Genomic DNA, 25,876 nt, shown 5'->3' with positions numbered 1-25,876 from the left:
GATCATATTCTTTAGAAATCATATCTCAAGGTCAAATCAAATCCTATAAGTCTAAAGAACAATTCGTTAAGTAGCATAAATCAAACCCTGTATTCTGTAATACACTATACAGCTAAAGACTGTTTTAGTTCAATGCTATTACTAGGAACTATACTGGATATTAAAAATTCTTATCAACAGTAAGGCATACAAATTACTTAGGCTCACTGAAAAATCATGATAAGAAAACTGGTATACTCATATTGAAGGATTTTTGCAACAGAAGATCGAAGTAACTGTTTTGATACAGATCCCTCAAAAGCTGATTCTGTGATGCGTAATACTTTAATGGCATGGATGTCAAATCAATTTTAATCTTGAAAGTCTTGGCAAGGATGGAAACCAGAATAAGATTTATATCAAGTATCCATTGAGTGAAAAGATAAAATAGAAGCATAATTGAGGCCAAAGTTTGAATATAAAAAATGATTTTACCATCCATTGTGTCCAGTGGCATTTTTTGTTCTTTTTAAGAAATGATTTGCCATCTCTTGAGTCAAATCTTCTTATACCAACCACAAATGAGACCACTAATAAACATATTTTGGAATATGTGAGATGGCAACTAAGCCGTGCCCTTGACAAATTTATAACAACCAATTTATTAGCTAGGCTCAAGCATGTGGTATTGATGAAATCAAGTGAGTGTCTTTCTTGAAGACCATAGACACACTGATATCAGTGATATGCCTCTTTTCAAAGGACACACGGTCCAACCAAAGTATGGGTTTAGTTGCATTAAAGTAAATTGGAAAAATTATACATGGCATAATAGATAACATTAAAACTAACTATAAAAACTTGTACAAAACTAAATTAAAACAAATAGATATGTTTGTTTTCAAGAATGATAATTGTCAAAAATACTTAACTAAGACACGTGTGAATTTATGTAATTATCTCGTCTTTTCTTTGATTTAAGACTTTTTTATGCCTTTTTATGTAAATTGTTAAGTTGTAGTTTGTTCTCTTATTATTTTTCTAGATTGCATATGTTTATTGATGAAGTATTTTGTAGGATATTGAATTGGATTGAATTATATTTTTGGAGCAAGGTTTAATGAAAACTTGAAGTGAAAATTTAAGCTCAAATGTGCTTTAGTTCGGATTAGAGGGCCCAAATTGAAGTTTCTTTTTAGAGAAGATGAAAAAGCAAGCTGCAGAAGAAAATTAACTTTAACAAAACAACTTTTGACTTAAGTTGAATTTGGATAGAGGTGAAGAATTGCATAACTGTAGTATTTATTTAAGCTCGAAGTTTTTGTCTTGAACAGAGTACATATTTTTTGGGTTTATATAAATAGATTCTCTCATTTATTTTGTGGGACACTTCCTCATTGTGTAAAAATACCTTATTTACTAAAGTTCTTCTCCAACTCTCTTCTTTCATTGTTCTTCCATCTTTTTTGCTTTTGGATGCTATTCGTGGAGATGGATAGCTAAACCTTTTGTTGTTGGAGTTAAATTGTATTTGAACCTTATGCTCTCATGTGTTTCTTTTGAAATAGTGTTATATATTCATCTTGTTCTTCAATGTTAGATTCTTATTTTTATGTTTCATGCTTGTTATGGATTGGTCACTCATAGGATCAGATTGTTATTGGAAAATACTTTATTTATCTTGAACTGTGATAAAATGTCCATTAAACCTTGAAACTAAGAATAGGATGGGGGGTAATAGTTATTTGTGGGTCATTGAGCTTAAAACAAGTTTCTTTGTTAAATGTGCAAGAGATCGACATTTAATGGAGGAACTTAGGTCTTTTTACCTAAAGAACTAAGGATTAAAATATCATTTTTGAATTGTGACTGATATTAACATTGGATTACAAGTTGAATACCATGTTTTAACGTAAAAAGAGTTTGGTTCGATGATATCTAACCTTGACAACCTTTGTCATCTAAAATTCATATCGTTTTATTGTGTGTTTATCGAAAATCCAAAAAATATCATAATTTGTAGCTTTATTTTTGCTATATCTTTATTGTTGAATGTTATGTTCAAATCATCATTGTTTATTTGTTAGTTTAGATAGTAAAAACTTGTGATATTAACTAAGTATTGTGTAAGTCTTCGTGGGAACGGTAACTCTTATTTATCGAATACTACTTGGCGACTTAAGAAACCCAATGCCATTATTCTTAAACAACTTCTTGGAGTTAGGCTTTCTTTTCACACTATTATGGATACAAAAATTATGGGAAAAAATGAATTCAATTGTCAACTGCTCTTATCGGAAATAGAATTGACCACGGATTTGAGCAATAGCACATGATTTCATAAAATCATACAATTTTCCCGATCTAAATAAAGTAGGTTTTCCATGAAGAAGATTTGGTTAAGCATGTTCTATTCAATATGGGTAGGAGAAGAACCCGACTCAATTTTCGAAAAAAATAGAGAAATCAGAACCAAGTCAAGATGATACGGAACAACTCCTCCTCTTGTGCCAAAGATCTTACCATTTCTGAAGTAATTAGAGTTACATCTATTTTTTTCATTTCAATTCAAGAGTTCTTATGAATTTTCATGCCCCTTTGAGATTTTGGTACGCTTGCCAACGACTCAATAAGGACTTACTCTTCATCTGACAAATAAGGATCTCCTTCATATTCTAACCAAATGAATAACTCTTGTCATGTTGTTAAAATCACTCACAAAACTGATCAGCCTTGTGTTGAAGGAATAAGCATCCATATCCTCCGAACAATATAACTATCATCTCCAAATGATTGTAAGCGAATTTCACTATAGGAAATTTGTGTGAACATGCTTAAAATATATATAACCTGAGGAAACAGTCTTCGGAGATAGATGAGTCAAACCACAAATTACATGAAATTAGTCGGAGACATGTCCCTAGCATATAATCATATAAAAGAAGTTGTTGCTGCCATGGTGGAAAGACTCTCCAAAGTAAATTACTCCAACACCCATTTTATTATTTTTTAATAGAATTGGCACAACATGCGTGAAATGATTAGAGTCTTTCCACCCATGTTAGAGTAATTTATCATATGTTAATTTGTACCCTTTTATATAAATTGTCATGACAAAAACAATGGAAAAATGAGATAGTCAAAAGCTAAGAGCATTAGACTATATAAACCCAATACAAAATGCGGGACACAGAACATGCATAAGTTAATTTACAAAATAAATGGCAAGAACATTGATAATTTGGGTCAAAATTTGTAGCCTGAATTGTTTAATAGTTATCAAACTGCAAAAGAAAAGACTTTTTTGAAGGCCAACACATTTAACAAAAGAAAATTGTTTATGGAATTAAAATCAGGAGTGAAATTAAGAGAACTGAAAAGTCCTCCCTTGAGATCATAGAGAAAACAAAATCATATATGTTACAGGATCACCCTTACTATGAGCTGCTACTGGTAATGAGAGTTAAAATAGCAATAATACGACACATACACATTCCAAATTAGAGTATGGAAAAAGCATAGCTATTATATATGATAAGTACGAAGACTTACCTCAATTCTAATGATACAGCATCCTCGAAATTGAAAGCATGAACCCTATTGGCTTCTGAATTCACATGTGAAGCTCTCTAGGAAAAAAAAAACATCAAAATTGAGTGAGATTCGCAGGCTAATTGATCAGCGAAGTTAAATGGTGTCATGTATGGAGAGAAGTAAATTTACTTGCTAATGGGAAGGGTAACCTTCACGAGTTCATGCACGTTCCAATTCCGATTTCTATTCCTTATGCAGGGTCTCTTTGGCTGTACACTACAATCAATTTCTTCTAAAATAACACATCTTAATGTAATGTTTATAATTAGGATTAACTTAGATACACGTTGATAACATTTAATAGTTTAAAATAAATTTTATCGATCAAAATCAATTACACCCAATTTAAAAATAAATAGGCTACTGATTCCTCATGATGCAAACAGAGCAACATCTCTTGGGAGTGTAGTTATCTCTTAATTGGTACTTTAAAATTTTCAGGATTAGTCTCATGATTTCTTAACATAGAAATATCTTGCTTTTAGCAAATAAAAAATAAAAAAGGTTATTGTACCAAAAAATATATGTCTGTACAAAAAAAAAATGAATAAACAGGCTAATATCTATAGGTCTTGGTAGTTATTGGGCTTTGGCACCTTTGTTTGAAAACAAAACTAATAAAAACTTACTAAAAAGTAATAATAAATCAAAGGATATATAAGAAAAAATGTCATTGCAAAACAAGTACTTATGATTATTTTTCATTTTTATGTAAATTATATAAAATTATTATTTAAGGAATTTTGTCATGAGTTAGAATAAACATATAGTAATAACAACTACATACTTATTTAAATAACAAGTTTTAAACTTGAAATATAAGGAGAGCGTTTATGAAAAGAAGTCATCATGTATAGTAGATTCATTTATAGATTCCAATGACATGTGAACACACATTATACATATTCATTTAATTTCCACAAAAGAATCGGTTAGTTGTGTGACAATGACTGTCGAACAGATGATATAAATTCCTTTGTTGTAATTATTATCCACATAGCTAGGCACATAATATAAGTTATAACTATGAGCTATTGGGCAAGACGCTATCTTAATTCTTATGCAAACAAAGAGAAACTGCATGTCACCCACGTGCTTGACGCCACTCCTTTTCGTCTTCTTTTTATGACGCATGTGAGGTTCAGAATTTTTCTGTCTTCATATATATTTAGAGCTTGTTGCCTTCATCCTGTTCAAAGAATGGAAATGGTAGTTAGTGGTTGACATCATTTGCGATTTACTCATGAAACTTAATTGTCTTTTTATGTATCGTGTATTGAATGTTTTATAATCTATGCCATTGTATGTTTGGGAGAGTAGTTTAGAAAGAAAAAGTCTTCACAGTGAGATGTTTAATAAAAGGGATTTTAAGATATTTGTTAGTAATTAATCCAAACAGACACTGAAAGTGGAGTGCAACTAATTTTCACTCCAGTCTCCACCTCATAAATTTCGTCCACTCCTAGTGTGAGTAGAATGTATTTAAAGTTTAAAGCCAAAAACGGTAATATATAACATTTTTCATCACCAACCAAAAAAGTAATGTATGTTGCTATATTCTTTTTTTGAAAAAAAAACTTTTTCTATTTTTATCTTTTGAGGTTATTTTTGCAATACTACAAGAAAGGGGACCAATTTCTGAAATTTGAATCCTAATCTTGGTCCAACCATATAATATAGATGATACTTTAATTATTTCCTCACTAACTAGCATTGCTTTTCTACTTAGTGAAATTTACTCTGAGGTGCTGCTATATAATTCTAGGTGAAAGGCACCATTGCATTTTGTTCATTGTAACACTTACTCATGTTTGCTTGCATGTTGCCTTTTGACTCATGAATTGTCTTCCAATTCCAAACTACACTGCTACATATGTATTATTATTTACAAATTATCAAAAGGATAACCAACTTATCCTTTGATTTTTTTTCCTTGTGTGATGGTCATGTTTACCGTTTTTCCTTGAGGGTCATAGACTTGGCATTCTTTGCTGAAGAGCTAGGTTCATATCTTTCGGCTAGGTAGTTTTTGTTGCGTGAATTTTTTCAATGCATGGCTCACTTTGTTTGTCTGGATTATAAGAACATGCATGCTTTCTAATTGAGATGTCTTGTTGACAAGCTCATTGTGGTTGGGGTTTAACTAACTTGTAGGCACACACATGGTAGAAAGGTGACTGATTTGTCATTGTCCCAATAGATGACGTTGATTTGCTATGAGCATCTAATGTTTTTCACAGTTAAATAATATTTGGTAATTATCCAAAAAAAATTCATCTTTACTCATTTTCAATTTTATTTTTTTAGTTTTATTAATTCAGCATCCTGCAATAGAGATTTTGATTTCGAGATCTGACAATTATTAACCATTTTTGTTTTTTCTTATATAGCAAATTGCGCTATCCTCGCAAGCTCCATTTTTTATTACAAAATATGCAGTTTTATCAAATTTTGTAAAATAATTTTAGCAATTTTTAAAATCAAGATATTATTACTTGTGAATCAAAATGATCGGTGATATTACTTCTTTAGATAATCAGCTAAAAAATCAAACTCAACTAATTATCTATCAACTTTGATGAATTTAATTGGTTCATACACAAATGAATATATACTCTTATGTAAGAATAATATAATATTTATTGAAAATAAATAATGTAATCATATATCCCAAATAATTGTAATTTTTAGTTGTCTAATATTGAATTGGGAATAATTTAAAATCATAATGAACATATTTTATGAGAAAAATATCTTTTATAAAAATAAAAAATTAAATTTAAACGATACAGTCATACATGAATGATTAAAAAATATAATGTTAAAAAATCACATAATTTTTTAAATAATCAAATTATAATAAATTTTAAATATTTATATTTAATTATACAATCTAAATTTCATCATCTCATTTTTATATAATATACATTCCTATCATGATATGTCTCCTCTATCATAGGTCAGAATGTTACGACAACTTTAACCTTTTTCCCATAACTTGCTCAGTGCCAAAATGCACAGCTCATAACACACCTCATCCAAGCAAGTCTCAGCATCTTCCCTGTGCGGCTGTGCGTGTAAATAACCATAGAGAATCACAATCACACCCACATCACATGCATGCAAGCAAGACCAATTACCACTTTCCATTATTTTTATTCTTAAAAAAATGACCAAAAAAGAAAATTGCGTAATCCTAGAAACGTAAAACCAACCTCAACCTAACCTAGGAAACTCCGTCACCACTTTCCCTCTCCCATTTTTATATCATTCGCCACACACATCATATGTCTTCCGCACTGACAAAAAACGATATCCAACGGTCATGAATGGCGGCGCTGAGGCCTCCCTCAATCACAGGCGCAAACATCAAACAGCTCCCGCCGACGGCGCTAAAGGCGTTAAGGTAGCAAACGGAGCCATGGGGAAGCCGTCCTCTTCCAAGCACTCCTGCGGTGCGTCGTTCATGAAATGGACCGTGGCTGACGCTGTCCACGTGGTGACGCACCATTGGATGCCGTGCTTGTTCGCATTGGGGCTTCTCTTCTTCATGGCCGTGGAGTACACGCTTCTCATGGTGCCACCGTCGTCGCCGCCCTTCGACCTTGGCTTCATCGCCACACGCTCCCTCCACGCGCTCCTCGAGTCGTCGCCGAATCTCAACACGCTCTTCGCCGGGCTCAATACGGTACGTCGTTTACACTCTCTCCAGATCTGAATCTCCAGATCTGAACGAGTCTGGGTATTTTTTTTTTTCTTATTTCAGATTTCGTTGTGGGTAATTGCGGAATCGAATTTGTTTGAAGGAAATGCAAATGGGTTGGTCTCAAAATCTGATATTTTTACTGCGTTTTTTAGGTTTTAGCATTATTCACTTTGCATTAATGGGTTTTGACATGGGTAGGTGTTTGTGGGGATGCAAACGAGTTATATCTTATGGACGTGGCTGATTGAAGGACGCCCCAGAGCCACAATTTCAGCATTGTTCATGTTCACATGCCGTGGGATTTTAGGCTACTCCACCCAGCTCCCATTGCCTCAGGTGAGATTCATCAACCAAACTTTGAATCTTTGAATTTTTCATTATTTTAACTTCTTTCTTTTTTTGGGAAAATAGTCTACCTACCCAGGATTTTTTTATACCTTCATTCAATGACTTTTCAAAGTTTTCAATTTTTTTGATAGAATAACGTTGTAATTTTTTTTAGATTAAACTATTCACTTGCTCTCCATGTTTATTCTCTTTTAAGTTTTGGTCCTATACCAACAGAAAAAAAAACTCTAAATTTTAGTCTGTACGCAAATTTTTATAGCAATTTTATACGAAGAGAACCATATCTAGTGATAGCAACATAAACCAAAACTTCACTAATATACATGTGTTGGGGACTAAAATCTCTAATTTTCTGATATATGAACTAAAACTTAAAATAAAAACAAATTTAAAGGTAAGTGAATAGATTAATCTTTTGAATAAGTAATCATTTTGTCCTTATCTCTAGGTTTTAGTTTTTATAGAAGTAATTTTTTTATGTTTTAGTCTTTGTTATGAGTTTTCTGACTGTAAAATTGTCAAAAAGTAAAAGATATAAGAGGATTAAGACATAACATAATTGTTGGAGATTAACATCTAGGAGCAAATGATTAATTAAACCTTAACCTTTTTACACAGTGTATAAAAATTAAACTTTTTTGTTTGTTTGATGTTGAACAGGGGTTTTTGGGCTCGGGTGTGGACTTCCCTGTTGGGAACGTGTCTTTTTTCTTGTTTTTTTCTGGGCACGTTGCAGGGTCAGTGATTGCTTCATTGGACATGAGGAGGATGCAGAGGTGGGAACTGGCTTGGACTTTTGATGTGCTCAATGTTTTGCAAGCTGTGAGGTTGCTGGGTACAAGAGGCCATTACACTATTGATTTGGCCGTAGGGGTTGGTGCTGGAATTCTCTTTGATTCTTTAGCTGGCAAGTACGAAGATAGCAAAAGGAATGGTGCTCTCAAACACAATTTGATTGCGTGAACAATGTGGATATAGCTAAAAAAATTAACAAACCATCATGGAGGTGTAAAAGTAAAAGAGTGAGAGGGCAAGGGTTTGAATCGTAAAAAAAATAAGGTCAAAGAGTGATACATCATATTATTAGGATTTAGGACAAGTCTTAAATCTTAATTACCGCGTAATTTTAAATTTGATTTATTTCACTACTTTTTGTAACCTGTTATTATAGTATAGAGTTTTTTTTCCCTACTAGTGGAGTCTGAGTTGGAATTCACTTGCCAATTGCTATGATCCCATGATTGATTGCTCTAGGTGGGTGTTGTTCCCACTTTGTGGACGACAGTGTGTTAAAGGAGGTTGATTTTAACATCAAATTTTAAGATTTTACTTTTAGTTGATTCATAGTCATTGGAGAACTTTGATTGTATTAAATTTTGATTTGATTTTAATTTGAATACAGTGGTTATTGACTTATTTCTGAATGCAAGTTTCCTTTTCTTCGCCCCCCTCCCAAAGACAAATCGGATGGACAAATACGAAAATTCCACTATAAAAAAATCTGAAACATATGAGCTGGTTAAGAAAATTCCTTCCCATGAATGAAATCGCATTAGAGCTCATTAATCGGTGACACTTCACCATGAAACTGAATGCATTTTTGTTATCAAAGTACTATGTACTAGTAGTAAATTGTAGTTTTGGTAATATTATTAGGGCGTTGGGGGTTAGATTCAACTTTATACAAAATTAATTCTAATTCCATGTTGAAAGTCAAAACAACAAATATTAGTTATTTCTATTTTTTCAGTTTTTTAACATGATTTTGAGGATCAGAATCAATTCCAGTAACTATTCAAACTCATTATATGTATACTTTTCTCAAATTAATTACACTTTCAGCTGGACTAAGAGAAAGAAGAACCTGTTTCAATAATAGTAACAGATTAAAGAGATAAATAAGGTAACAAGACCAGCAATTTCCTATGTCCAATGTAAAGAGTGGACTTTACAATATACACTATGTACTTAAAACCAACATAAGTATGATCGAAATGAATATTTATGTAAAGTATAATGCTATTCTTCAGACTCAGAATCCAATTCAATAGTACACGTTCCATCATCTACATTGGCTAGCGGGTTGTATAGGTGAGAACTAGGATCTGTGCATCCTACAACAAAATTCAGATCGCAGCGATCACCCTGCGAAGATGTTTTCATTCATAATTAAGAAACTGAAAGTGTTCCAAGGAGAAAAACAGTGATTATTTAAAAGAGTAAAGACATTGAAGAATGGAAGAATATACTCACCCCTTCTTTTGACAAATTACCAATCATAGCACATTTGGTTATAACTTTATTTGTGTCTGGAAATATTGCTTGCTCGCATGCTCCTTCTTTACTCAGTTCCTCCGCCAAGCCCTACCACAGAATAGTACACCCAATTCAGGGTCATGTTAACTAATGCTCTGAATGATTCCATTGTTGTACATTTAGTTTCTTTAATAGTGTCAAAATTCATGTACTAAATTCTCACAAGCTCGAATATAGTTGTCTTGTAATCTTGTCATATAAAAACAATAGATAGGAGGACTCATTCTTCACTACTCGACTAATGTTTTCTTTTGGGGCTACATTATTATAGCTTTGCCAACAACCTCCTTTTAGAATGAAAAAAATTAGTAATCTTAAAATCAAATCTGAAACTATCAAACATATATGGACCTTTAATTCACAGATCTGTAAGTGTTTATCTTTGCCTTTATCTTATTTCCTCAAAAGAAAGATTGAGAGTTTGATTATAAAGCTAGGATGACCTGTGCATTAAGCTAGAGTCACTTGATTCAGAGAGAAATAGTGTGGCTAGCTATTTACCTTATTAAAGAAGTCAATTGGCTTGTTCTGTAATGCCTTGGGAACTTGAAATTGTAGTCTATATGGACCATCCCAGTCTACTCCATTTGTAAATGAAAAGATCAAGTTCAAAGCTGCACAAAAAAGAGAAGTTAGCAAGAAAAACACTGAATCATTTTGTGAACAAAATATATTAAGAAACAAGAGTACCAAATTACCATGCTTAGGAATGCATATCTGAATGGAATATATTGGGGCATCAGCTTTGCCTCGATATTTTCTAAGCATAGCCCTTGGCTCACCACCACACATAATTGGCTGATTAAAACCTCCTGAATGGATGAAATTTTACTAGCCAGTTGGAAAAAAAGATGACCAGCGAAACGAATAAGTATGACATATTAACCTCCACAATCTAAGAAAGAAGTATAGTCAGATTATTCATTACAACAATTAGTTATTAGGCAAAATTACATTATTTCAAACATATAGCTGATCAATGCCAATTGAAACTTCTTTTATAGCAGAATAGGCCTCAGGAAGTATGATGGAACCTTTCCTGAGACTCAACGAAAATTTCAATAATATTTTTGTAACATAGTTTCCATTGGTTCTTGACGCAGTTTATGTCTGTTTATAATGAATCCAAATATTCTGCCTTACAAATGATATGGAAAATGACATTTTTGGGGAACCAAGTGACATTGCAAAAATTACCATTAAAAGCAATTCCAAATTCTTCATTAGGGACAAGTTGAGTTGCAGCTGGATTATAGAAAAGTTTTAGCTTTTCTCCCTGCCAAAATTTGTAAATTTTTTTACTAAAAGGTAATTGATTAAGTAACAAGCTAGGAGTTAACTCAATACTTTTATACTTACGGAAGAAGGAGGGAGGCCATTCATGGTTTTCCAATAGACCGCAGCCCTCCCTATTTCAAACTTAGCCCATGATGGAAGCTTGTACCTGTAAACAATGATTGTAGATAATGGTATTGTAATAATGTTATCCAAAATTAACTTTTATTCTGGAGAAACAAAAAATTCTTAAAGCACAAACACTACAACTTCAATACCATCCCCATCACCTATTCATTATTTAATTTCCATGCTCTTTTTTCCCATTGCAGGTGACACTATCATTGTGAAGTGAAGGAAAGACAAAAGTAGATCATGGAAAAGGTATTAAGACGGGGAATTTGTACTCTTGAATTTCCTCAGTTGTTGTTGTTGTTGCAACAGCAGCAGCACTGATGTTTTTGCTAAATTTCACATGCTTTTTCTTCACAAGGTAACTTCTTGGTGACGAAACATTAAGAAAAGGACTAACTGCATGAGAAATTATAAGTGTTACATTTGAAAGAGCATATACTAATCTAACTCTTTTGATATGCAAGATAGTTCAGACTCATTTTCTCTGATCAATATTGGTCCTTTGTAGTTACTTATAAGATTCAATTGGATGATACTATACCATACCGATATTGTTAAGATGGAAAATCGACATTCACATTAAGATCCAGAAAGGGAAATGCTTATGCAGAAACCTAATCGAAAAAAAATTAAATATTTTCTAAGAGACTATAAATTATTAAAGGATTCTGTAATATGAAACTCTTATCAAATTTGAATGAATGATTATAACAACCCAGCAGCTACTTGTTATCCAATAATTGAGAAATAATTTAAGGAAAGAATATTAAAAAGTCAGATCAGATAATAAGGTTGTTGGCGAGTATTTGTTAGAATTTATAAGTGAGAACATAACATGTTTTAGCTTTATTAAAGTTCTGATGCAATGTCAATATAATGATAATTTATTCTGATTCCCACTTTGGTGGAGGAACTTTCTTCTAGTACTCTTAACAGAACAATAGCCGCAGCCAAGAAAGATATAATTATATAAAAGTACCCATAATAATAATAATAATAATAATAAACTATGCATATTTATATGACATGGTTCTTTGCAGCAAATCCTAAAGTTAACATAACATATTATTGTAGACAAAGATGCAATAAAAATTAAATAAACGCGCGTGTATTAGATAAAAAGAGAGACTGACCAAGCGTGTTTGAAATGGTAGGAGACACAGGCAAGCATGATTGCGTGGAAGATGCAAAGATTGACGCATTCGTTGCAGCCATGAATCACACTATTTTGGTGACTCCTTGCTATTGGATTGGAATAAGGTAAGGTGCTGAAAAGAGAAGAGCCGTAGTGAATAGTGATATCTAACAACTGATGAACATGTCCAAATTTATAATAGCCAAGAGATAACATGAGATAAATGATATTTTTCAGTGTGCGTACGTGTCAGAAAGTGTGAAGTGGCAAATGGCAAGACACATCAATATAATAACACTTCGAAGCCAAGATTTTTATGAAGATAATAACACCTCTCAGTCAAGATTTTTAAGAGGATAATAACACCTCTCGAACCCAAGATTTTTATTTTTAAGAAGATAATAGTATTAGTCAACTTTGGTAGTGGTTTTTGAAACACAAAAAACAAGTAAATGCTAATAAACGCTTTTAGAAAATTCTCATTCAAAAGGAAAATTATTTATTATTTCAAAAACAGAAAATATGTAATATTTATTATTTTGAGTATTTAATTTTTTTTGATAAAATGTTATCAAAACACTCATTAAATATTCTCTATAATACTTAAAAACAAAAAATAAACTACCTGCACACCAAAAGGTGTATTCCTTTTCTCCTATTTGTAAGAAATAGAGTTATTTTAGATGTATTAATTATTTTTTTTTTATTTTTAATTTATTGTGAAATCTATTAATTTCACCCACTCATTCTTATATCACAAAGTTGCTCCAAAATTTGCATGGTTCCAAGATGAAGATGAAGAATCTAATCAATCTCTCTCTCTATCTATCTATATATAAATGATGTACTTTTGCACTATGTGACCAAATGCTAAGTTCTCCAGATTTAATATACCTAGATTTTATATTTATTGAATTCTTTCTGATTTTATGGCTTTCAAGTTCTTTTTTCATCATTGGAATTTCTAGTGATATCATTGCATGCCTTTCAGCCTTTCTAAAACTTCTATATTGTTAATTCCTGTAATTGCTACCTTTTTGTTTTGTTTGTCTGGTGCTGCAGTGAATTTCATCAAATGGTTTCTCTAGTCTAAAACTAGCAGAGTTAGTCTTACTGATCTTGCTGGACAGAACTAGTAAAAGAAGCTAGCTAAGGAACATAATTTTTTAAATTAGTTTATTTTCTATAGATGAGAGTGGTACATATTATCATGAATTCCTTGATGATTGTCTAAATGAAAATGAAAAAAGCTATATCCTGGATGGAAGTGTTGGAATTGTGTAATTTTGTCCCATTGCATTCAGGCATAATTACCAATAGGTCTGTAGATATGATAATGACCTTTTTACTCATTATTTGGTCATTTCAGGTTCTCAAACACTTGCTTAGATTAATTGTTTTTGCCAAACTAGGAGGTATTACTTTCATTGTGAAATGTTTTTGTCATTTTAGGGATGTGTTTGACTTCTACTATCCTTTTTGTGCTCCTGCTCCTGCCATGTACAAAATTGTTAATATCACTTGTTGATGATTTCTCTCGGGCAAGAACACTTACATCGGAAAGCTGAGGTTAATCTCATATCTCTCTGCTTCTCGTACTATAAATTTCTCCTGTTGACTTGATAGGTAAGCATTAAGTACTTATAATGGTAATTAGTGTTTGTAAAAATTAATTCAGATCAGATTGTGAAGAAATGTATATTTTTAAATATATTAATTACTAGTAATTTTTTAAATAAATTTAGTTTATTGTGAAGCCACATTCATTGACTTATTAGTAATATTAATATTAGTATATTAATAAATTAAGACATATTTATTAGTGAGAAAAAATATTTCTTGAATGAATTTCAATGGTGTTATTTTTTGGTAAATATGTACAAGATATATATGAGAACTAAAAATTGCATATTCGTAAAACTATATAAACTAAAATGAATTCAATTCTTATTATTATGTTTGGATATGTGAAGGGTCGGGTATGAAGGTACTTGTATTTGCTAAAATTTATTGGTAAGTATCCGACCTTATGCTTATTCAGTAAGTAATTACTCTATTCATCATGATAATTTTTATAAGTATCCATTAGATTCAATACACATTATCATCCCTAGATATCATATATTTTGACAGATGTATATTTATTATGTATTATTTTTTTTTATCAAATTAGTGTTTGAACTTTGAAGGAATACCAAATGTTTGAGTAATACCTTAAGTAAGGTGTTAAATTTTAAATCGGATAAATAGTGAAATTTATTTATAAAAGTATAATTTTGTGATAAATTGATTTCTAAAAGATGAAAAATATAAGTTTAATCTTTAAATATGTAAAAAATATAATAAATTAGTCTTTTCATTAAATTTGTGAGATAATTTTATTATTAAGTTATATTTTTTTAAGATCAGTTTGATATTAAATTACAAAGTTTTTTTATGACTAATTATCATTAAATTATCATAAAAACTTGTGGTATTTGTTTCATATTCAATTCAGAGACTAAGTTTAAATTAGGTTATTTTTCAAAAATCAATTGCTTCACACTTTTATGAAAGGATTTGATTATTTAGCCTTTTAAATTTTTTAATCTGGTGGGTGTAAAAAAAATTGTTGACGATTGGGACGAAAGAGGATAGTCAAGTTCCTCGAAAGAAATTGATTAATGAATACTCCACACCTTGTAATCCAAAAATATTTGAATTTAATTTACTGAAACCTATACAAGTTATCATCTTCCACAAATTAACAGGAAGAACGAAATGTTCTATTTTCCAGGATCCAAATTGAAGTTGGGAGATTATCTTTAAAATTTGTAATACTGAAAACAAGGGGGTTTAATCTGGACCTTATTAGGCGAATCCCTGCAGCCAATGTGATTCATAGGGCAACACATACAGGGGACATCGCCTTATCCTCTCTATTCCCATTTACTTTTAACTCCACCCCACATTTTTTTTTCTCTTCTTCACCGTCCACACCACAAGTGCTTTGTTTGTTTAGTTGGTCACTTGCACATCACAATCAACTTCACCACATAAAAACCCAAACCCAAACCCAACAAAACACAACACAACACAACACAACACAAACCATTCAATTTCTCCTTCATGGCTCTCCTCACATCCCAACCTAAAAACCCCATTCTCCATCGCTTCACCACCCTTCACTGCCCTCTTCCACGCTTACATAGAACCGTTCTTGGTCTTGGCTCCTTCTCTCACAACAGTGCTCTCTCCACTAAAAAACTTAACTTTAACCCAACGCAAACCAAAATTTCCCTTCAAAACAACCCCTTTACCTATAATTTGGCAGTGACAGCCAAAGCCAATGCCAATGCTGCATTTGGAGAAGGTTTCAAGGAGGAAGGGGCATCGAGACACAGAAAGATTTTGTTGTCAGAGGTTGAGGTGAAGAGAGAGAGGAGAGTTTTCTTTGGCAGAAAATGGAACTCTTTGGATTTTGGCACTGCTGGAATTGTGTTGGCAATGCATCTCCTTTGCGTCTTTGCTCCATTCCATTTCAATTGGCCAGCTTTTTGGGTGGCTGTGGCTCTCTATATTGTCACTGGCCTTTTTGGTATCACTCTTTCTTTCCATAGGAACCTTTCTCACAGGAGTTTCAAGCTTCCCAAATGGCTTGAATACTTCTTTGCCTATTGTGGGGTCCTGGCTCTTCAGGTCAATTTTGTTTCTTCAAAACAAAACTTTCTCAGTCTTCTTTTTCTGTCTCTTTCTTCAATTATTCTTCATGCATTGGTTTTTGGTGGTGCAGGGGAATCCGATTGATTGGGTGAGCACACATAGGTACCATCACCAGTTTTGTGATTCTGAGAGAGACCCTCATAGCCCAACTGAAGGATTCTGGTTCAGTCATATGAGTTGGCTATTTGATACCAATTCTGTCCTAGAAAGGGTATGTATGATAATATGAAATACATCTTCTGAAGAAGCAAACAACAACCTTAAATTAATGAATTTGCAAATTTATTGTGGGATGTTATATATGTGCAGTGTGGAGAGGCAAACAATGTTGGTGATTTGGAGAAACAATCCTTCTATAGATTTCTCCGAAGCACTTACCTTGCCCACCCTTTTGCTTTGGGAGCCCTTTTATATGCCGCAGGAGGATTTCCTTTCCTTGTTTGGGGAATGGTACCAAAATTTTCTTTCATTTTACTTTTAAAAGATGTTTGTTGTTCTTTTGCTTAATTGAGTCATTGGTTAGGTAAAACTCATAACAGAACAGAGAAAATTAAAGTCCAATTTGGAAGGCTATTCCAAGTTACACTTTTTTTTTTTTTATAAACACAGGGAGTGAGGATTGTTTGGGTTTATCACATAACCTGGTTTGTAAACTCAGCTTGCCATGTCTGGGGGAATCAAGCATGGAACACCAGGGACTTGTCCAGAAATAATTGGTATTTTTTTTTTTTTACCTTAAACATTTCATAGTTGGTAATTGGTTTGAGTTTTTATATATACATTATAATCCATTGAAAATATCTTAGGTGGGTGGCGTTGCTTGCATTTGGTGAGGGTTGGCACAATAACCACCATGCTTTTGAGTACTCAGCTAGACATGGACTTGAGTGGTGGCAAATAGACATGACTTGGTACGTTGTGAGATTTCTCCAAGCTATTGGGTTGGCCACTGACGTCAAGTTACCCACAGAGAGTCAGAAGCAGAAAATGGCATTCAATAGTGATTCAATTGCCACATGAAACACAATAAATGATAAAAAAAAAATGAAAATAAAAAGGATTTTAGAGGTACTCGTTGATGGCACAAAAGTTTTGGTAGGGAAATTGTTCTTTTTTGGGTCTTACTTTCAGCCATCATCGATGCTGGATTTGACCATGTATATGGGACTAGAAAATAATGTTACTATATATTGACACACAAGAATATTTAATTATTATCCTTGCATCTTCCTTTAGTTATTATCTTATTATACTGTGATTGAAAGTCAGTCATTGAGCTTCAATGAGAATCAATTTTAAAATTTCGTACATACTATCTAAACTCTCTTAGGATCTGTTCGGTAGAATAGAATAAAAAAAATTGAGATGTAAGTTTTTACTGTTCATTTTTTTTTTATCCAGATAGGCAGAACATATATTTGAATGGAAAAGTTTTAGACTATCTTTGTGATAAACAATTTTACTAAGCTTCCTTGTTCATACGAAGGCAATTGGCTCCACAGCACTCCCACTTGGGGGAACGCTGTATGCTTTCTCCAAAAGTTGGTAGATTTTCAATGTATAATAATAACGCAAACTTGTGGTTCTGAAGCCAAATTCATAATTCATAATTTCAATGGAGACTACTAAGTGTGTGTTTCTTTCTCGTGTTTACACGAATTTTGGAGCATGTAAACCGAAAAGTAATACTAATTCTCAACGCATTTGCAAACACAAATGTGAAACGTTTTGTTGTATTGGTCCCACCACATTTCTAGGCAGTGGCATTTGAAATTTTCAATCAAACATTGAGCACTAGAATCACATGTTATAATTATAATTCTTTACTGGAATATTGGTGAGTACAGCATTCTGCCTAAGTGCCTAGTATTTGTGCATTTGATGCTTATTACTCTGTAGATGTTTGAGTGCATGTTTGGTTCTGTTGTAAAACTAAGTTTGAAGCAAAAGTCATTTTGCAAATTGATTTACTTTTGTGTTTATTTTGTTTTTATTTTTTGAATTTACATTGAAATGCATCTCAGTATAGAATTTATAGAATTTTTAACTGTAAATTGAACATACACTAAATACAATCAATAGTCTTGGCATGGAAATACGCCCCTTTTGATTAATACTTTCACACATATTAAAATGTATATGAGATTTATTTATTTAAGCTGAAATGTGAACTTGTTGAAAACTTATACGCTATAGATTTATCATGAAATGATGGGAAACCATATTTTGCGCGCTTCTACAGTAGTTTTAATGCACCGTCCATGTTATTGGGTATTTTTCTTTGGCTTCACCGACCAGTTAAATATGCATGAATTGTTGATTTATCATGTGTTACACAGTGCACGAGCAAGGTCTTCATGGTGGATCTAAAAGAACAAACACTTCAGTCGTTAAGAATTAACATTCTCCACGCTTGGAAAATATCCTTGGGGAGAAAGAGAGAATTTCTCTTAAAAGTTTGTTTTCTTATTTTAAGGAAAAGTGTAATTTCTTTTCTCCTTGTTTCTGTGCAGTGGTTTTTTCTATTTAACGTAAATATTGTTACTCGTGCTTTTTCTTTTATCTAGAATTATTCACTTTAAAATATTGCAAATTAATCTATAAACTCTAATTTTAGAAATGCTCTACTTTAATCTATAATAAATGTAACTCTAAATTAATCAAAAACGCCAACCGTGGGGCTCGTACTCACGACCACAAAGCTAAGAGCTTTGCCCTCTACCAACTGAGTTAGACAGGCAATATAATATTTGGACAATATAATGTTATGTATTTCTTGTAACTCATGTGCATCAAAACTTAGAAATGGGCTTCACGTATATAGTGAAAAAATTTACACAATAAAAAGCAGTATCCAGAAGAGAATGTTATCAATGCGTTGCTAATATATTTCATATATCAACATCAAAATTTGATCTAAGTTTGATTTTACATGTGTCTTTTCTTCTTCTTCGTTTTTTTTTCAAAGATGAGCCTTGCTAAGGCAAGGTGTTAGTCCTCAACTTATTCCACTTCGAGCACCTCCCTCAGGCAGCGAAGCCTTTTCGAAAACCAACAAGGATCAATGTAATGAATTTAGGATTAATATTCAAAGAATTTATTCAACCTCAATATAACTTATGCATTCTAATTAAATTCCTCGAGCATTCATTCTTTAGAGTGAATTTTTGCCAGTTTACTATCTTTCAATGTGGCTTCTATATCAAACTAAATACATTATATTTTGTCATTTTTTTAAAATCAAATATTATTATTTAAATTTAATCAATCTCAATTTATTTAGTTATTAATATTAAAAAAATTTAACATATGAATTTAAAGTCTATATATTAAAAATTTTTAAACATCGTATCAACTTAATAAGTAGTTTACACAATTTATTTTTATAATTTACTGCTTAATTTTAAATATCTTTTCTATTAAAAAACACATAATAAAATAAAATTCTCACTTTTTACAATGAAAACGTCTTCTATTATAACAAATACACACAACATAAATATTTAGAAATGATTGTACATTCTGAACTTATAAATATTTACTCTATACATGAAAACATTGTTAGTTTGTTCATTATTTTCTTTCATCTCACTGCCACTGGTTGTTCTCTCTCTCTTGGGCTTAGAGCTTAAGTCAAAGAAAATTAAATTGGACTTGCTCATGCGAGCTTTTGGGGGGAAGGATTACCCATTCGGTTTGTCAGATCTCCAGCAGGCCTATTAAGTAGTGAACGTGACGGGCCTTTGCTATATCATGAGAAGTACTTTTACAACTTTCCTAAGACTTAATTATATTTTTAATTCTTTAAATAAAAATTTATAGAATTAATTAGAATGATCATTCAATTGATTTACTTTTATTACACTCTGCCACTCATCTTTTTTTTGGTATTACTTTTAGAATAAATTACAATGATCATACCCATGTAATTTGTTTTTATTACATTAGGCACTGTTGTTTTTTTTTTTAACCCAACACAAAAAATCCTAATTGTTGATTTTTTGTTTCATACCAATACTCTTTGATATTTTTTTTTTCTGTGGAAGTCATCCTTTGATGTTTTAGATGTGAGAAATATTAGTTTGAGATTGTTGCATGAGGAACAAATGGTTTTTAATGAATTTTATTTGCTTAAAATGTCTTTATTTGTTTTTTTTTAACTTTGTAATTGCTCCATATTAAAATGATTGCTAAAAAGTGTATGTATGAAATGGTTCGCATTAAATTTTAACAAGGTGAATCAAGATTTAAAGTTCAATTAAGCAAAACAAAAAAATTACATATAATTGAGTATTAAAATGGTTGCCAACAAAATTCTTCTTGTCACTGTTTAAAGATTATTTTCTTTTGACTTTATTTTTTTTTCATAAATGAATGTCTTTTTAATATTATTAAATTTACTAACAAAAGTTTTATGGAGTTAACTGAGGTTTAAAGTAATACCGAAAAGGAAAAAAATAAAGGAGTATAATAAAAATAAATCACTAAGAGTAATCATTGTAATTAACTCAAAAAATAAAAAGGTGGTTAGTGAAATAAAAAAAACAATTAAAATATTTTTTGTAAGATAAAAAAAATAGAGGTGTCTAGTGTAATAAAAAGTGGATAGTGACTATAATTTACTCAAATTTATATTTGTTAGTCCTTCTACCAGAAAATGTAAGTTTTTTATTTGAGGAGAGAGACTAGCTCTCAAAATTAATATATATAATAGTAAAAATAAATTATTAGAACAATAAATTTATGATTATCTATTAGTTTTTTTATAGTAGTATCTATTAGTTACTAATAAGTATTAGTTAAACAATAAGATTTGTTATAAAGAAATATAATCTAATAAAAATAAATCGAGTTATGCATTTTGTCCACTAGAATTTAGTCTCTTTAGGACTTAATGCTATTAATATTAATCTAAGCAAGGTAACGTTTATTAGTTTTGATTTATTTTCATCCTTAATTAAATAATGATGATTTTGTAATAATTTAAATCGTGATTACAAAATTATTGAAATGATTATTTTTATAACTTTTAAGGATATGATGTATAATTAATCTCCTCAAAAAGTATAGTTTCTCGTGGTGTAATCAAATAACAATTCTATCATAAAATAGACTGCGAATTCTTTAAAATTTCCATTACGTACACTTTATGATAATTTTTGTGTACTCCATATGGGTGTGGGTTGCCCTACTATAAAGCATACATAGTGAAAAAAAAAAAAAATATTTACATAGTGAATAATACACACAGAGTATATATATATTGTGTTTTCTATGTCAATTTCATACATATGTTATCAATTGTTGTTGTTGGAATGTGGCTGGAACTCGAAGTTCTCCGATGCATCAAACAGAGGAGAGTAGGTATTACTAAAAAAGTAAGAATAACAGTAACAGCCTCGAGCATTGAAGCCACCAATTTTTCATCATTACCTTTACAACATATATAATCAGTTAATCACCATACCTTAATGACCTCATGGTTGTGTCAATTATATGAAAATGAACAGAATACAAGAACAGCATGATTTCAACTTTTGCCTTCTATGGAACAAGAACAGAAGCTAGAATATTGCTATTCATGTTATTTGGAATTTCGAGGCCATAAAGGGAATGAAATAATAATCATACGAAGACAGACCAAAGGCATTGTTTGCAGGAATTGAATAATAGACTTCATATAGCACGGGAGAGCAAAATGCACGATTATGAAGCCTATGGACTATGATTAAGATTAACAAGTTTAATTGAAACATCGGTATGATCGCCTTCAGAAGTATTTCAAGTAAAATAATTTTAGTTTGATGAATCTGCACCTGGTTACGTCAACATAAAGCATGCTTCCATTTACACATTCGCACCAAAATAAGTATATAGTACATGTATTGCTACGGTGACCCAAAGTACAATGATAATATTTTACCAGAGAAGGCAACTTAAGCTCGGTATTCAAAACCTATATAGGAGTGGAGGGGGACTACTTAATAATCATAGAGCCCGTAGATCAATATATTGACATATTTTAACTTAACATGTTAATTTCAAATTCAAGAATGCTACATAATAGTTATATCTAACTTTGAACATAACTGTTTCTTGTAAAACATGTGTGTGATATATAAATAAAAAATAAAAAATCTTTACTTAATATGCTTTCTGTGGGTATAATCTAATGAGGTTCATGTATAGTGCTGTTAACTGGCTAACAATATGTATAAATCGAATTTTAATCATTCGTATGAAATTAATGGTTTGGATTAATTTATCAGGTACTTTTATTTGATACGCCAATTGATTCAGCCGTAGTTTGCAATTGGATAAAAGATAATTATAGGTGTGAAGTATTTATATCATTAATCTTATTTATTTGTAGATTAATCAATGTGATTACGTCGAGACAAAGCATGCCTTCAGCAAACACATCGAGGTTATTATTATTAATAAAATAAAATAATATGCTCGTTTTGATTCATAAAACAAAGTTAAGATAAAGTATGCGTAAACCCATAACCTAGATTGGGCTGCGCGTTTTAAACCTCTGTACGGTTAAAGTGCATATTTAACGGTTGCATGTGTGAGTGCAACTAGACATATCAAAATATATAAAATAGTATTTAAAGAAAATCAATGTATAAACAAATTTGTTACTGTATATGCCATGATTTATGTAATAGTTGTTTATTTATAATAATACATTAGACAAATTAATTATATTCGTACAATACATATAATAACAATTTATAAAATAAAAGAAAAATATAAAAGAAGATAAAGAGAGATAAATAAAAAAGAATGTAGTAGTATTATATAGTATTGGAAGGAATTATATTTTGCTTGTTTGATATTTAACTAAAAAGAAAGGGAACTTTTATCCTTAATTTTTATCATTTATTAAAAAATATTAAATAAATATCAAACTACTTTATTGTTATTAATTTAATAAAAATGTTGCACTTCAAATTTATACAATGAATAAATGAAGAAAAAAAATGTCAAACCACGTACGCCAACCATTTCATTTAATTTTCTTCTAATAATCTCGCTCTTGTAAAGATGCAATGCAAAATGTAAACCCACAAAAAATGCATCAATATATCTTGTTCTCTTAATTCCATACATTATGAGATAAAATGAGTGCAGCCCTCTCCCAAACTCCCTTTCTTCTCCATCCACAAAACACCTCAGCAAAAATACACTCACAGTCTCCTACATTATTATACTGATTGGCTCAAAATTGAACAAAGGACTAAAAAAACTGTAAAAAAATATGTTATTTCAACTTTTCTAGTTATTTTAAGCGGTTACCATTTATCAATAAAAAATAGTCGGGTTGCAAAGCATAAACTCGTATCTTAATTCCACTTTCAATACAAGCACTTTTTTTTTTATATATAGTTGGCTGAAATATATTTGTTTCTTCTAAATAAATCATTTTAATTTATGTAAAATGTGTTTGTTTTATTTTTTATCCTTAAAGTATTTTAGATAATATTTTTTACTCTTTAAAGTAGCTTTTATTATTCAAAGTGTTATATAAAATACTTTAAAGACAAAAAATAAAAAACACATTTATAAGAATTAAAATAAAAAAGAAATTACAGGAACAAAAATAAATAAATAAATTAAATTACAGAAAGATAAAAAAAATATTTAAACCTATATGATTTGTAAGTATTTTTTACATACATATACTCTTTGAATTTAAAGATCTACTTGGATCTTCACAACTTTCTAAGACCTACTTCAACTAAAATTTCTCTCAACAAACTCACCTAAACTTTATCTAAAAATTAAAAATACAATTGGAATTTTGATTTTGTGATTTATATCATTATATGTAAAGCTCCTAGAGCATACTTTATTTCTTGATTAAAACTCTTTTATTTGAAAAAAAAAATCCGCATTCATGCGAGGTGTGTTAAAAAATGATCAAAACAACCCTTATCCTCTTAATAAGTGTTTTTATAAAAAAATAAATTCCTGATCCAAATTATTTTAATTATTTAATTTAATGGTGAAGAAAATACTAGTTCCTTTCTTATCATTGTCTTATCGGTTTAAACGGTATTCAACTTGACTTTTTGAAGTAAAATTATACATTGTAGATGATAAAAGTTGTGATGAGAAAAATATTTTTCGTGTTGAATTTAGTTTTCGACAAAAATATAATTAATTAATTATTATAAAATAGAAAAATATTTTATATGAATATTATATAATAAAAATAAATAGTTGTTAATTCACTTAATTGGATTGCTCCATCATCACCGATGGAAATCGTATAGAAAAGTGGATCTTCAAATTCAGAGTTCAGACTTGATAGTTTTTCACATTCAAAAATTGCACTTGTGCACACAATACACTAGAGACAAAAAATCCAAGTTACCCATAATGCACCACGTGTCCAGAGCATGGTCTAAACTTTTCAGCACCCTCACTCACCTGTGTACTGTGCAGTGTGCACTGAGAACCAACCTTGTTCAAAGGGCCCTGATTTCGATGCACCATCACGGTCACTACTGACCCTAGCAGCATCCTCAACCAAGCCTTCTTTTTCTTCTTCTTTTTACCACACCCTTTTTTTCCTCGGGAAAGTGGGAAAAGGTTTCAAAAAACACAGATATATGAGAAAGGTGAATCATCTTCATAGAGGTTAATAGCCTTTGTCACCACCACAAATATATAACCATAAAAGAAAAAAAGCCACGCCCGGACATCAACATCTTTTGTGAAACTGCATGGCTTTGAACTTTCAACCCTAGCTTGCTTTATCATGTCATGCCAAATTATATATACATGTACTGCATCATTGTAACTAATTATTTTCTCAATAAGTGACCAACTACATTATTATGCAAAATTGAACGTGAACAATTAACTAGTACTAAATGTATAAATTAAATTTACCTGTATTAAGCACTACTATATGTAAAAAAAATGATGAGGTGCACAAATAAAATATTCTATAAAGTATATGAGGGGAGTGGTGGTGACTGACAGGTTACCGGTGCAGGTGGTGTCGGGTGGGAAGAGAGGCAGCATTTTGCAGAGGACAGGCGCATGCTAAGTGACCGGTAACGGGGACAGCAGGTTGGTTCCATACCTCCACTCCCAACACTTCCAATTCGTCTGCGAGTATGTAGGATGGTCCGGGAGATAACACACATTCACCTCGATAACAATCAAAACCTGCACGCCCTACCCCATTTTTCCTTTTTGCATTTGTTGTAGCTAGATTTTAATAAAGTTGCTTTTATTAATTTGTTGAGTTTAATGTAAAATACTACCCTATTATTATTTATTTTTAAGATTATTATTATAAAAATTAATAAATTTATTATATATAATAAATTGACATTGGACGAAGATGTATAACTTTTTTTTCTTAGTTGTTACCATATTTACAGACAATTATTTAGAATAACATTGTGAAAAAATACATTAACAATAATTACGGTAAAAATAAAAATAGTTTCATATACAAAACTATGCTATTTAATTACTTGAAAACTTTTTAATTAAATATTTTTCTTTCTCTTTGAAAAAATTAAATTGACCATTTAAAATAAAACCATTAAAATAAATTATTCTGTAGAATCAAAATTAATGAGGCGTTCGATTGTGTTGAAAGCATATAAGTCAAAGATTAATAATATTATTATAGTAATTTATTTAAGCTATCAGAA

The 25,876-nt window shown here is 31.0% G+C and overlaps 3 protein-coding genes across 4 annotated transcripts; 2 read left to right on the top strand and 1 right to left on the bottom strand.

Moving 5' to 3' along the window:
- The first annotated feature begins 6,611 nt into the window (after positions 1 to 6,611).
- LOC114422459 (phosphatidylcholine:diacylglycerol cholinephosphotransferase 1-like) lies at positions 6,612 to 9,043 on the top strand. The gene is made up of 3 exons (XM_028388824.1): positions 6,612 to 7,261; positions 7,478 to 7,615; positions 8,288 to 9,043. Exons 1-3 carry the CDS (start codon positions 6,899 to 6,901, stop codon positions 8,588 to 8,590), a joined length of 804 nt encoding a protein of 267 aa, XP_028244625.1. The 5' UTR covers positions 6,612 to 6,898; the 3' UTR covers positions 8,591 to 9,043.
- Positions 9,044 to 9,409: 366 nt separating this feature from the next.
- On the bottom strand, positions 9,410 to 12,657 carry LOC114422458. 2 transcript variants are annotated; one of them, XM_028388822.1, is made up of 8 exons: positions 12,487 to 12,657; positions 11,626 to 11,749; positions 11,303 to 11,387; positions 11,141 to 11,219; positions 10,642 to 10,755; positions 10,445 to 10,557; positions 9,881 to 9,991; positions 9,410 to 9,772 (listed from the first exon to the last, which is right to left on the bottom strand). In XM_028388822.1, the coding sequence occupies exons 1-8, from the start codon at positions 12,566 to 12,568 to the stop codon at positions 9,647 to 9,649; spliced, it is 834 nt and encodes a 277-aa protein (XP_028244623.1). In that variant the 5' UTR covers positions 12,569 to 12,657; the 3' UTR covers positions 9,410 to 9,646. The 2 variants fall into 2 exon arrangements, with proteins under 2 accessions (XP_028244623.1, XP_028244624.1); XM_028388823.1 differs by lacking the exons at positions 11,626 to 11,749; positions 12,487 to 12,657 and adding an exon at positions 11,509 to 11,613.
- A 2,714-nt stretch (positions 12,658 to 15,371) lies between these two features.
- On the top strand, positions 15,372 to 17,498 carry LOC114422860 (palmitoyl-monogalactosyldiacylglycerol delta-7 desaturase, chloroplastic-like). Its single transcript, XM_028389407.1, has 5 exons — positions 15,372 to 16,166; positions 16,261 to 16,401; positions 16,500 to 16,640; positions 16,800 to 16,906; positions 16,997 to 17,498. The coding sequence occupies exons 1-5, from the start codon at positions 15,597 to 15,599 to the stop codon at positions 17,208 to 17,210; spliced, it is 1,173 nt and encodes a 390-aa protein (XP_028245208.1). The 5' UTR covers positions 15,372 to 15,596; the 3' UTR covers positions 17,211 to 17,498.
- The last annotated feature ends 8,378 nt before the right edge of the window (positions 17,499 to 25,876 follow it).

Source organism: Glycine soja, chromosome 8 (genome assembly GCF_004193775.1).
Source record: "Glycine soja cultivar W05 chromosome 8, ASM419377v2, whole genome shotgun sequence".
Taxonomy (NCBI): domain Eukaryota; kingdom Viridiplantae; phylum Streptophyta; class Magnoliopsida; order Fabales; family Fabaceae; genus Glycine; species Glycine soja.
Note: the sequence above shows the minus strand (reverse complement) of the source record. Positions and strands in the feature narration are given on the sequence as shown.

Excerpts from the sequence above, each read along its gene's own strand:
- LOC114422459 (XM_028388824.1), top strand. The coding sequence starts at position 6,899 with ATGAATGGCGGCGCTGAGGCCTCCCTCAATCACAGGCGCAAACATCAA. Across the intron at positions 7,262-7,477 it reads TCTTCGCCGGGCTCAATACG|GTGTTTGTGGGGATGCAAAC; the intron begins GTACGTCGTTTA and ends TGACATGGGTAG. Across the intron at positions 7,616-8,287 it reads CCCAGCTCCCATTGCCTCAG|GGGTTTTTGGGCTCGGGTGT; the intron begins GTGAGATTCATC and ends GATGTTGAACAG.
- LOC114422458 (XM_028388822.1), bottom strand. The coding sequence starts at position 12,568 with ATGGCTGCAACGAATGCGTCAATCTTTGCATCTTCCACGCAATCATGC. Across the intron at positions 11,220-11,302 it reads ATGGCCTCCCTCCTTCTTCC|GGAGAAAAGCTAAAACTTTT; the intron begins GTAAGTATAAAA and ends AAATTTTGGCAG. Across the intron at positions 10,756-11,140 it reads ATTTGGAATTGCTTTTAATG|GAGGTTTTAATCAGCCAATT; the intron begins GTAATTTTTGCA and ends TCATCCATTCAG.
- LOC114422860 (XM_028389407.1), top strand. The coding sequence starts at position 15,597 with ATGGCTCTCCTCACATCCCAACCTAAAAACCCCATTCTCCATCGCTTC. Across the intron at positions 16,641-16,799 it reads CTTTCCTTGTTTGGGGAATG|GGAGTGAGGATTGTTTGGGT; the intron begins GTACCAAAATTT and ends TTATAAACACAG. Across the intron at positions 16,907-16,996 it reads GACTTGTCCAGAAATAATTG|GTGGGTGGCGTTGCTTGCAT; the intron begins GTATTTTTTTTT and ends AAAATATCTTAG.